The sequence below is a fragment of the Schistocerca gregaria genome, chromosome 4, assembly GCF_023897955.1.
Source record: "Schistocerca gregaria isolate iqSchGreg1 chromosome 4, iqSchGreg1.2, whole genome shotgun sequence".
Taxonomy (NCBI): domain Eukaryota; kingdom Metazoa; phylum Arthropoda; class Insecta; order Orthoptera; family Acrididae; genus Schistocerca; species Schistocerca gregaria.
The window spans coordinates 659,568,898-659,582,423 of record NC_064923.1 but is presented as its reverse complement, the minus strand read 5'-3'; the positions used below and the strand labels follow the sequence as shown (position 1 = coordinate 659,582,423).

At 40.2% G+C, this 13,526-nt stretch overlaps 1 protein-coding gene and 2 non-coding genes across 9 annotated transcripts in view; 2 read left to right on the top strand and 1 right to left on the bottom strand.

Moving 5' to 3' along the window:
- Window positions 1-13,526, top strand: part of LOC126266808 (hamartin) — a 295,524-nt gene that overhangs the window by 43,278 nt on the left and 238,720 nt on the right. For all 7 annotated transcript variants that reach the window (XM_049971361.1, XM_049971357.1, XM_049971360.1 and 4 more), the window contains exon 5: window positions 7,286-7,398. In XM_049971361.1, coding sequence (XP_049827318.1) covers window positions 7,286-7,398 — 113 coding nt within the window. The remainder of the gene's footprint in view (window positions 1-7,285; window positions 7,399-13,526) is intronic.
- Window positions 6,866-6,940, bottom strand: Trnas-cga (transfer RNA serine (anticodon CGA)). The gene has a single exon. It is a non-coding gene; the product is annotated as a tRNA-Ser (tRNA).
- On the top strand, window positions 7,038-7,112 carry Trnas-cga (transfer RNA serine (anticodon CGA)). Its single transcript has one exon. It is a non-coding gene; the product is annotated as a tRNA-Ser (tRNA).

Here is a 13,526-nt window from a genome sequence, read left to right as displayed (position 1 = left end):
AGACGTATTGTATGCATTTGGGAGGAATTGGATGAGAAAGTAGTGCCTGTGAATTATAATTTTGTTGCCAATGGAGCAGAGTTCACCAAAGGAATGTTGGTCGTTAATTTGGAAGTCTTGGATGATATGGGTGGGGTCTAAGTCATTGTGCACCAGGGTAGTGTGTGAACTGATGATAAAACTGCATTGCATAGGAAGTTGGAGCTCTTAAGATACTGATAGATTGGAAATGAAGTTATTAATTTGAGGATTGATTTTTCCATGGGTGTCGTTACCAGTGACACCTATAACATAACATAGCATTGTATCCCTACAGGAACTGAGTCACCGGTATATCGTAGACCTTACTACATAACAGTATTAGAAAAATTCATTGATCAAGAGCTAGTTGATGGAATAATAGAGGAAAGTGCTAGTCCGTGGAGTGCAACCGTGGTGGTTGTGCAAAAGAAATCACCAGACGGGACTAAAAGATAGAGATTGTGTTGTTACTACAGACATTTTAACAGCAAAACTGTGACCGATGGGGTATCCAACCCCAAATACCACTGAAGCTATTGACAGTTTAGGGCAATGCAAGTACTTATCTACCGTAGTTCGGAGTAGTGGGTATGAAGAGAGCATTCTCAGTTTTGTGGGCTCTGGAAGATTAATTGCAGCAGATTTGACATTAAGCATGGAAAAATGTCACTTTGTGTTTGAACAAGCTACATATTTAGAGCATGTTATTAGCAGTGAATCGTTTGAGATGGATCGTGTGTTTGTATAGGCAGTCCCTATCGGACTTTCAGATTCCTAGTGATGCCAAGAAGTTACAGTCTTATCTAGGATTCAGGAATTATTATAGAAAATTGATATGAGGGTTTTGCAGATCTAGGGTGATCAGTTATGCAACTTTTTTTTAAAAAGGGTGTACAGTTTGAATGGACTAAGAAAAGCCCATATGCATTCGGGGAGGTAGACAGAATTAACATTGGGTTCAGTACTAATTTTCCTGGATTAGAGGAAAGAGTTTATCTTGTCAATTGATATGCTTCCGTTCTAGCTGTAGGATGTGTTCTCAGTCAAGTAGTGAGCAGAGGAGAAGCCAGTGGTGTATGCCACAACATAAAAAGAGATGTTTAGTCTATCTGTGGAATCACATATTTTGGATTTTATTTGTTTGGGAAGTAGTTTTAAAGTGGTACTGGTTATACAGCTCTTAAGTGGTGGTTTGGGTTCAGGGACCATTCTGATAGACTGACTAGATGGGCATTGAGATTAAGCGATTTACATCTACCTCTACATACATATTCCACAGCTACTGTATGGCGTGTGGTGGAGGTACCCTGTACCACTACTAGTCATTTACTTTCCTGTTCCACTTGCAAATCAAGCAATGAGAAAAAAGACTGTCTGTAAACATATTTATGTGCCCTAGTTTCGTATATCTTACCTTTGTGGTCCTTACACACAGTGTACTTTGGACAGTAGAATCACTGTGCAGTCAGCTTCAAATGCTGCTTCTCTAAATTTTCTCAGTAGTGTTCCTCAAAAAGAATGTAGCTTTTCCTCCAGGGATTCCCATTTGAGTTCCCAAAGCATATCTGTAACACTTGTGTATCACTCAAATCTACTGATAACAAATGTAGCAACCCCCTCTGAATTACTTCATTATCTTCCTTTAACCCGAAATGGTGTGGGCCCCAAATACTTGAGCAGTACTCAAGAATAGGTTGTGCTAGTGTCCTACATACATTCTCCTTAACAGATGGACCACATTTTCCTAAAATTCTCCTAGTAAATTGAAGTTCAGAATTTACTACCCTACCACAATCCTCACATGCTTGTTCCATTTCTTAAAGTATTAAGTCAATAAGAAACACATGAAAGTGTTTAGTTTAACCCTTTCAGATGATGTAATTCTATTTGAAGCCACTTGGGATTTTCTCATTTTGTGGCATATGTATAGTAGCTGCATCTGTAGCCACCCTTTAAGCCTCCATTAGACGCTGCCTCTTAGTGACTACTGTTTATACTACTTCATATGTTTCAAATCTTAGCAGTTAGACAAGCAACTGGAGAAGTCACTTTTGTATGCAGTGCATGATCATCTTTGTTTTCAAATTGTGATTGAACTTGTCACTATATAGCATGTTTTGTTCATGGATTAGATACAGAAAACTCTCTTGCTCAACTTCATATTCATGTGTATTGTGACACTACTTAAACTTGGAAAGAATTTCCTTTGATGCCGATGGAGACTGTCTGTAGCAGCGAACATGGAGATCTCAATTTTTGAACAAAAAATTAGTGTTTTCTTGCATTATTTCAGAAAGTGAGAGCAAAGAACCATTAGCAAGAAAATGTTAAACTGTTGTTCCAGTTGAAAAACATACAAATGAAACAAAGCTTCTGCCAATACAATGTAACTTAGGGCACTGTGTACATTGTAGTACATAGCAAGAACATCTCAGAAGCCGATGGAGGTGTGCTCTGTGTCAGGTACTGCTATGCCCAACTACAGAAAAGAACTGCATCTTACCTTATCACCAAAAGTAAATGGCATTTCATGCATAGTGACTTGATATGTGTTTAATTAATGTACGTAACACTTGTTTTTCACATTGTTGTCTGTCGTATGTCTAATAAAAACAAGGAAATTAAAATAAAAGAATTTATTATATTTAGAGTCTGAATGGGTTAATCTGAAAAGTAGCAATGATACAACCACTGAGTACGACCATGTACAGTGACAAGCAGCACACTGAACTGACGCGTAATACAAACAGTATGCTTGAGGTTGGTTTGCAAAGTCAGTTTAAAATTTGCTTGTTAGGTGCTATGTTCTTTTGTATTGACTCCATGTAGAAGTTGTAATATGTGCTTTTATTATGAGTCTTGTTACTGAAGATGGTCACACAGTGACTGAAATAAATTTGTTGTAATAAATGGTTTCAAACCTCTTATGACCGATGCTGCCAGTTTTCTTGTTTAAAATAAACCGTATGCATTGCAGCCACAATTCATTGTGTGTGGCATGTTGTGTAAGACAACGAAGTTGGAGCCATAGGTAGTAGTGCCAGCAGGGCTAAGAGTAGAAGTACTGAAAGAATCACTTGACCACATGTTGTCAAGACATGGGGGTTGTAGAAAAAACTGACAGTAGCATAATGCCACTGGTAGTAGTCAAGAAAGATTATGCTGGTTGCTATGTGAAGAGTTGTGAACAATGCACGCAGGGGGCATATAACAGCCATAAGTTAATACCTTTGCAGAGGTAACCAGAGGCAATGAAACCATTTAAAATAATTGTGTTGGAAATTGAAGCAGGGTGTTGTCGTCCCCCCTCCCCCCCCCCCCCCCCATCTCTCTCTCTCTCTCTCTCTCTCTCTCTCTCTCTCTCTCTCTCTCTCTCTCTCTCTCTCTCTCTCTCTCTCTCTAGCCCCTCCACTTGGAAGTCTTGCTGTGATAGTTGAAGTGATTCTTGACCGGTCGTGAAAAGTGTTTTTCTATAATTTCGTAAGTGGCCATTAGAGGGCAGTTGTTTCACTTTGTCTGGAATAGCAAGGTGCTCATGACAACAAATGCTGCATTTTTATTTTAGCAATAAATTTCTTAGTGAACAGCTTTGAAGAATGAATTCAGGGAATTTTGTGTTAAGACAGTTTCAGTTAATAAACTGTGTTCCATTTCCATGCTTTTGACATGAAAAGTTAATTATTTTCTAATTAAATGATTGTTAGCTTTAAGTGAACAGGATACCCTTGATCATAATGTGAATTTGGGTTACTTCCATCATTCTCAGTTGTCGGTTATGAAGAAGTAGATTAGGATATTTTAAGTTCTCTCATTTTTTCAAGAATATACTCATGCTTTCCTATTCTCTTTTCATGCAGAATAACGATTTTATCAGGGTGTTGGCCTGTCATATTGCAGGGTAACACAGAGGATGAACATACTGTTAATCTGAAAGGAAGCCCATGAAACAGATACAACTGATGAGATAGCAAAGGAATAACATAATAAAATACTTCATGTATTACATTGGTATAAAAATGCATCATGCACATTGAAATCCTATGATGAAACAGAATAAATTGGTACTGCTACCATTTCTAATGGGGACAGAATTGACACTTATACTGTTGCATGTTGATAAGAAAGTATATTCTTTAAAGCTTACTCTAAAGTGTTTCGTCTGCCTGAAAAAGAAGAGAGATTTTCCATGTCTCAGTAAAAAAATATCATTCCAAAGAATTATTACGATTCATGTCATAAAAATGTTCTCAGTACTAGTTGAGTGTTTGAACTGTTTATTATGATCCCATCAGTTTAGTGTCTGATAACTGTTATCATTTTTTAGTGCTAAATGATACTGTCCTTTAACCTGTACAGGGTGGAGCAGATAAAAGTAGCCTGTGTAAGTGTAAGTGTAAATGAAATGCAATGAAATTACAGATACGGAGAGCTCAAATTGTTTTACCATTTATTTACAAACACGAAAAATACAGTGAAAAATACAAGACGTATTCAGAAAGTAAGGTCCGATTTGGCATGAAATTGAAACCACTGTGAAAATCTGATAGAACCTTGCGCAGATGTGTTTGGCAGTTCCTTTAGTGTGCCTGTCAATAACTTCACTTCCTCTTTTCAGTTCAGAGCACAAAATGATCACATAGAAATGCCTAAAGCAGCAGTGTCTCCCACCAAGTACATGGACCTGGTGAGAGGTTTTGCCTGAAGCTACAGAGCCCACATAACATAAATGTCATGTGTTTCTTGTTTCAAAACAATTCTCAGCTGCATTCTGCAGGGGCAATATAGATACTTGTGCAACATTTTCGATGGAAAGTGTTTCATCATTCACAATAGAGCCCTTAATTGACTCCCTCCGATGTTCATCTCTGCACACGTGAACCGCTGGCTTCAAAGGCAACATTTAAGTCTGAGCGGCGACTATTTAGAGAGCTAGCTGGAAGGTGTGATAACTGTTGTGAATAAAAAATTTTTGTTTTCACTGTGATTTCCGTTTCGTGACTGATCGGACCTTACTTTGCGAACATTCCTCGTATATGCATAGAAAATGTTAAATGAACCCGCCTCCCTGCTACATCAGTACACAGTTGTGCATATCTAAGCATATTCAAGTACATCTGGCCTAAAGTTTGGATTTTGATGGAAGCAAATTCGTGGCTGATGTTGCCTTGTTTATTGTATTGTTTGTGGATTTGTTTCATGGACTTTGATCTACGTGTTCCTGCAGCAAAAATCGTATGTTGTTAGACCCGGCGATCGTGGTGCTCATAAGTGTTTGCTTACAGTTCTTTTCTCAGGGAAGACATTGTGGACTCGTTCCAGGGATACCAGAGACATGTGGCATGTTGTCCCACCATGCTGGAAGAAGCAGTACTGTCTTTCAAATTCAATGAGTTGAGCACAGAAGGTATCAGAGATTTCCATATATGCAACTGTGTCGAGGGTAGTGTCAGAAAATATTGGTCCAAATATGCGCGTTACTGTTATGCTACACCAAATGCCGATTTCTTCATCGTGAAGTGGTTGCTGATATACAGTGTTAAGGGTCATCGTTGCCTAGTACCTTGCATTCTGTGAATTGATGTCACTGGAAAGATGAAACTGTGCTTATCATTCATGATGTAATGGAAATGGTCTAACAAACCATCGTGTGCAGTAATCTCTACATTTCTGACTGTAATTCTCCCCGTAATTGCTCCACGACCCTCACACAATAGAGCTTCAAATTAAGGCTTTTCAATATATGTTGGCAACTCCTACTTAAATTTGTTTGTTGAGCCTGTTTACCTGTAGACTTCTTTGGGCCCTGAATAATTCTTTGGCGAACTCTGAAATAACTTCAGTTGTGTGAACTGAAGGAATTCTTTGTTGTTTTTAAATTTTGCGCAGATCCGTAGGTGCACCACAGACTCAGTATTGTCTCTTTGCTGATAGTCTTTTGTCTGGATACCTGACCCCGAAAATTTGATGAGATTCCTTGATCAAACTTGTTTCACATATGCTTCTGCAACACCACTTCTTTCTGCTATTGAGAAAATCATTTTGCAAACCACAAAGAGAAAAATCTAATTTCATTGATTAGATAAACTGATTGCTGGCAGAAGAATGCTAACATCCAATTATTGCATAAAACTGTCCATGGTTGTAACTGTTTATTCTATTTCAGAAGTTAAAATGCCACATTCACATTCAAAGGGGAGGTGGGCTACTTTTAACTGCACCCCTGTATACTTCTGAGTTTATGAAAGGTTTTGTTAAATATGTATCATTTCCATAAATGTACTGTGTTTGCAGCAGTGGGCACCAAAAACATATTAAAATCTATCCTACTCAATGTATGACATGTGACTTAATTAGAAATACAACATTATTTATAAGCACAAATAGGATGTAAAAAATGACATATGTATATGTTTCATTGTATAAAAGTGTCAGAACTCATTAAGTAATCAGCAGCTGTGTATTTGCTAAAGACATTAAAGGTGACATGACTAAAATAAAGGACAGGTCTTTGGGGTTAATGCTGGAAATTACTAAAACACCATTTAATCCCAATGTTATCTTCAGTCTCATTAGTGCTGATAAATTTGTCTGTCTTAATGTTTTGTCATTGGCAAAAACATTTTTCTTGATTTATGAAAAACCTTATAATTTGAGTAGTCAGCTTTGTAGCAAGAGTGCAATGTGTGTACATAACACAAAATAATTTGTGTATTATGGTGCTGCAAATTAGTGCTTCATGGAAGAAAGCTCATCATTCCAGTACATTGCTCCAAATCCAGAATGAGATTTTCACTCTGCAGCGGAGTGTGCGCTGATATGAAACTTCCTGGCAGATTAAAACTGTGTGCCCGACCGAGACTCGAACTCGGGACCTTTGCCTTTCGCGGGCAAGTGCTCTACCAACTGAGCTACCGAAGCACGACTCACGTCCGGTACTCACAGCTTTACTTCTGCCAGTATCCGTCTCCTACCTTCCAAACTTTGCAGAAGCTCTTCTGAGTACCGGACGTGAGTCGTGCTTCGGTAGCTCAGTTGGTAGAGCACTTGCCCGCGAAAGGCAAAGGTCCCGAGTTCGAGTCTCGGTCGGGCACACAGTTTTAATCTGCCAGGAAGTTTCATTGCTCCAAATGTTTGCAGCTTCATTTGCAGATGGAGCATTGTTCATAATTACTCAAATGAATAGTTCAAATTTCCTTAATTGGTTTTTGATTTATATGTTCAATATTTCACACTCATTTACTTACACTGGCCTCTTTTGATTCAGGTGGAGACAGATATATTGCCTCTCATGAGTGCACTACTGGTGCTAATTGTTCTACTTCCTATGATACCTGCACTGCTTGGGCCTTATCTCCAGGACATATTCGAAGTATTCAGGTATATATTGAGTTATGTTTTTGCTTACATGTGCACACTTGCATGCTTGGTCTCTTTTATGGTATATATGTATAATCTAGTACGTGTTTATTAAAGGTTTTTACTCACCAAGGTTTACCTCGTATCTCTGAGGCAGGTATAGATATGATGGCTAAACAAACCAAACAGAATTTTCATTTTTTGGAAATAAGTGGTTGTTGTATAGGTAGCAGACTGCAGTTGGAAATGAAATTGCCTAAATATTCACGCTTTGTATACACGTCACCATGGTGTTGGTATCAGCTGAGAATGTAGGCCTGCTGTCTGGTGTACTCATACCCTCATACCGTGATGTGTTTGTGCTCTGCAGTAATAAGTTATGTTTTGTTGACATGGTGTTTCATTTAGGCTTGTGAAGGGAAAAAATAACGTTTGAATGGATTTTGTTCAGAGAAAAGCACTTCAACAGTTATGATAAAACAATCTATAGCATCTACTAAAAAAACGTAAATGCCTATCAAAATCTGTCTCGCATGTGTGTATTGAAATTGTTACTCAATTTAAGAGTTGCCCTACCCTCTGCTACCTATACTACATATGTAATTAATACACTGTTTTCATATTTCATATAATTTGCATGAAGTACTCTTCGATTTATAATTCCAAGTATTCCGAGTGGGAAATAATGTGCATTGAATCGTAGCAGATTTGTGCACACCTGGGCATCTGTTGTATGTGCTTCCATTAAAGTACTGTAGTGTTCGCATCCATCCTACGGGTAACTGTCACTGTACATCTAAGTTTTAAATAATCCTTTGTGACAGTCGCAATGAGCAGTATATACAATCCACATTACCTCATTTGTAACTGGAAATACACCCTGCTCCATTGAACTGTACAGAGAATGTAGTTTTATTTTTATCTCAATGAAACTGACTTTTGTTAGTAGTAATTTTCTGTAGTGAGAAGAATGTCAAGAAAGAGGTTTTTGATCAAAAAACTGGAAACTATGCAAAGTGTGTGTGCTGCAGTTTGGCACTTCACCAGATGTACTGCAAACAAACTTTATTCACTTATTTTGATGATGATCATTATATATTCCACACTCAAGGCATGGTTTTTTGGAATTACAGTGCAGGTATTGAAATGCATTTATGAATACAAAACTTGTTGTAGATATTGTGTGTGGAATTCTGTATGAACTGAAATGTGACTGTATTATATGAAATTTTTTTTGCTTCTGTGCTGTCGCTTGCTATGGTTATGTTTACACATTGTGAGAATCAGATATCTGAAAAATGCAGAGTCACCTTCAAATGTTTGATATGTCACCGCTTTTGAATGGAACATCACTTTTGGCATAAATAACATCTCCTCCTGTCTGCGGTGGACATCTTGCATCGAACTTGGATAAAATACACCCTACAAAGGATACTTAATATTTCTTCACTAAGTAAATTATGCTCTGAGGTACAAATAATATCATAGTGAAGGTAGTAATGTATAATTTCCCAGGCCTCTACTATCAGCAAGTGCTGGTCGCTATTGTGATGAACAGTACCGGTTTCCTAGCATCTGGGTAATGGAGACTTCTCCTGCCGAGAGATAACTCTCCACCGTGGCTTAATCGAGCTAATGGGTGTTGCCTTCTGTTTCAACCTGTTGGCTTTAAAAGACAAATGTTTCCCACAGGATGGCTTGCACTTGTTATAATACCATATGGGTAACACACTCTTGGAAGTATCAGCAGGCAGCATTACTTAATCGTAGTACTAGGAGCACTAACAGGAAGTGGCCAATCGCAGTGCCTTCTTGCTGCTCTGGTGGGCATGCCTACTTGCTGCTCTGGCGGTAGATTGCCCCCAAAGGCCTGTATGTTGAAGCAACTTGAAGCAGGTGAATTGAAATTGTTGGTCGGCAGCCTTGGTAAGATAAGAAGGCAAATTTTAGTTGGTCAGTTGATTTGAGGGAGGGGACCAAACAGCGAGGTCATCGGTTCCAGTGGATTAGGAAAGGTTGGGGAAAAAAGTCGGCCGCACCCTTTCAAAGGAACCATCCCAGCATTTAGGTAAATCATGAAAAACTTAAATCAAGATGGACGGAAATGTGTTTGAACAGTTGTTCTCCAGAATCAATCCAATGTGCTAACCGCTGCGCCACTTTGCTCCGTGGCAAATTTTAAGCTCACTGGGGTGGAGGTGGTGTGCAGATGTATTTCAGAAATTGGTAGTCAGGGATCAGAAAAATGGTTTGTTCTTGAGGTGACTGTTGCTGTGTAACGAATGTACATGATAGCTTGGAAAGAGGCCACCTAACAGAGCGAGGAGTAGCTAGGCTATGAAGGTATTAGAAGATAATAAATTGCATTTTTCTCCAATAGAAATTTCAAGTATGCAGTTCTTCTGTATGTCTTTGCCCTCTTCAACTTTAGACTGTGATAGTGCACTGTTTATAAATGAGATTGTAGAATTCTATTGGTAAGGGTGTAGTAACTGAAGTCGGTATTCTTTGTCCAGTGGACTGGATTGTTGAGTTTTATGAAACTGGCCATATGGCTGCAGGGCACTGATGAGGAGTATAGAAGAAGTGACTTTAATCCTGTCTCATGGATTGATGTGAGGCTAGTGACCCTTATTTTGTTTGATAACATACATGTAGTGGGGCATAAAATTTTTCCAGGACTGTCAACAAATGTTTCAGAGGAAGTCAATGGAGCAAAATGTGCATGATTTGTCATGTACAGCACAGTGAGTTTGCAGACTCTGGCTGTGTCCACGAACTGGACTTCATCAGATCTATGAAAGCTCAAGTACTGTGGATGAGAAGGAATGTATTAAGATCTGTTAGTGACATATCTACTTTACCTTTAATTCCCCCAAAATTTTGATGAAATAAGCTTACTGATCCTTCTGATCTATGCTCTCATTTACTGAACCAACTTCCAGCGTTGTAGGAACCTTCCTCACACTGGGAAACATCCGACATGACAGCGCTAAAAACATTTTGGCACTTCTCAAGTGATCCTTTAAGAAAGGCATGGATTTAACTTTGTCTGGGATTTCAGTATTAGTTTTTTTGACTGATTCTCCAGAAAAAATAAAGGATTTTGATGTATTTACTTGAATCTTACAACCTAGTGAAGACAATGCAATACCAGCAAGAGTTCAGTAAGGTAAAAGTACAGTCAGACGGCATCTTCATAGGTTGTTCGCTTGCTGGCAGTGCGGGGAAAAAGTAATGGTCCGTCAAATCATGATGCACAAATGGTAATACTAAAAGAACTCAAAGTACTTCCATCCCAAAGTAATAACTCAAAGATTCAGAGATGATAATCAACTTGCAATACAGAAATTTGCAATCAATCTTGAAAGGCAAACTTATCAAAAAGACAGCCAGCTTGAGTGACAAAAATATAATACATTTCTAGAAACATTTATTTCTTCTTCGATAGCTCTTTCCCTTTATTTGCAGTACTAATGAGCGGCCGTCAGGGGCTCAGCATTGTTTTGCTGGGTATGGGCTTGGTGACCCCAGGGTTCCTGATCTGGGGACTGGTAAACGCTGCAAATCCTCTGTCAATGTAAGCTCTGTGCGTGCTTCAGTGACCACCACACGGTGTGGCGGTGGAACGTTGTGTGTCTCAGGAAATGGGGATCTTTGCTTGACCGCCCAGCTTGCGAGGACAGGATAAACCTTAAAAAAAAAAAAAACCTCAATCTCAAGGTGTGGTGTGCACTGGTGGGATGCATGGCAGTCGCGGTGGAACAGTTGTTAGCGGGCAACCTCTGGGGAGCTTGCTGCAGCTCAGTTGTATAAGGCTTACTCAGGCACATGGGGCTCTGTCTGAGTGGACCCTTATTTTCCTAGCTGCTCATGGGACCCAGATGGAACCCTCGAAATTATTATCTTCTCTTCACAGTGGGAAGGGTGTACCGCTTGGGAGTATTCACACCCATTCATCCAAAAGAATGAGAGAAGGTAGTCCTCACGATAATCAAAATGCTGTGGACTGCAGTAACAGGGCTCGTGAAGTCATGAATAACATTGTGTTTCAGGTGATAAAGAGGAAGGAGGGCACATTTGAAAAAGTGTACCGTTTTATATCCATAAGGGTTTGGAAGGCATCGCTGTAACATTAAAATCTATAAATCAATTGTGTAATGGCTCGTTGTCAGTTGAAACCAACAGGTCAAAGCAGGTAGATCTTCTTAAGAAATTGCAGAAACTGGGTGACTATGATATTGTTGTGATACACACCTTTCTCATCTCCGGTAAGGGTGTTGTTATGTGCTGAGATATCATGGACATGGACATAGCCGAACTGAAGCAAGAATGGGCATCTTAGGAAATAGTTGATGTAGAGCAAAGAACGTGCAGGAATTGTGGAGCAACTGAAAAGACTGCCTATTTCATTGCCACATTTAATTCTCAGACATTGCCTGAACATCTTTGGTGGGATTCCTTTGACTTAATGTTCGGCCTCACATTCCAAACCCTATGTGGTGCTATAAATGCCAACATTTTGGCCATACAACCCTGAGTTGTGGAGGTGAAGCGGTCTGCGGGAACTACCGAAAAGCCACTCAGGATACTGGGACTCACTGCCCATCTCCAGCAATCTGCATAAATTTCTCTGAGAACCACCTAGTCTGGAGCCGAGACTGCCCTGTTTTTGCTGAAGAACACAAAATACAGGAGATAAGTGACCAAGCAGATCCTCCATGCCGAAGCCAAAAAAGAATGTAAGGTGACAAAACCTCCTATCTTTGCGACCTCATATTCTTGCATGGTGCTGAAACGTATTCCCAAGACGGACACTTCGACCAGACGACGCCTAGTGTGCCTGTGTCTACCACAAGCACCTGTACATGTACATTTCATGGGAAAAAGAGTAAGGATAAAGACTCCAGGGTGCTGCACCAGTAAAGAGCATCCAAAAGGTAAAAGATGATCAGAGTGCCTTTCAATGCCGCCGCCCCCCCCTCCCCTCCCCCCCCATCCTCGAAGGGACAGGATGCAAGGAAAGGCTTATGGTGTTCAGGTCAAAAGTTGTCCCAAGTGCCATCAGACATTATTCTTTTCCATCTGACTGTTGAGGAGGATATCATGGAGATAGATGCCTTGGATCCAGGCAGCCCCTCCACTCCCCCTCTGTCTTAGTGCTTCATCTCCCCAGTGCAAAGATAGGAGTAAATTAAAACGGCACTGATGACTGGCTTCCATACTACAGTGGAACATGAATGGGTTCAGGACTCATGTGGAGGAACTGTTTACAAGAAACATATTTTAAAGATACAGATGTCCCTGTGCTGCAGTGATATATGCTATACCACAAGGATAATCTATCGGGGGAAAGGGCCAAGGGAGGTGTCACAGTGTTTGTCACTAATATGCACCACTCCTCTGCTCGCCCCTTGGCTACTGATCTGCAAGCAGTTGCAGTTCAAATTCATGTATGTCGAAGGATCACTGTTTGCTCACTGTATTTACCTCCCCAAGATGCACTAGACTCTGAGACTCTCATGGATCTAATCATACGTCTCCTGTGACCATTCCTCCTCCTGGGAGACTTCATTGCCCTTCATGTCCTTTGGGGCTCAACCAATACGTGCCCTTGGGGTTGGGTTTTGGAGGGCCTCATGATGTCTCACGAGCTGTGCAACCTCAACACGGATACTCACACACATTTCTCTACTGCTACTGGGTCATTCAAAGCCATCGACCTCTCTTTGTTCTCCCTTCCTTTGCAACACTTCAGTGGGAGGTCATTGACGACCTTAATTCCAGTGACCATTTCCCAATCTGCCTTCACCTACTGAATGGCTCACCACCTGAAGTTAAGCCCCCAAAACGGTCAACAGGGCCAAGTGGATGCGTTTCAGCCAGCTGGCTGTGTTCGAACACTGCGACAGCATCCAAGGATGAGTGGACCACATAACACAAGCAATCCATTGTGCCGCTGACCTCTCCATCCCACAGTCCTCAGGTCATCTTAGGAAGCAACCAATACCTTGACGGAGAGACGAGTGCCGTTCTTAGTCATTTCAGGGCCTTTCGAGTTGAGGGCCAAGGCTCGATGCATCGAGGTGGATAAGAAAAGATCATGGCAAGCGTTCCTAGACTCCATCAATCATTCCACTTCTTCTATA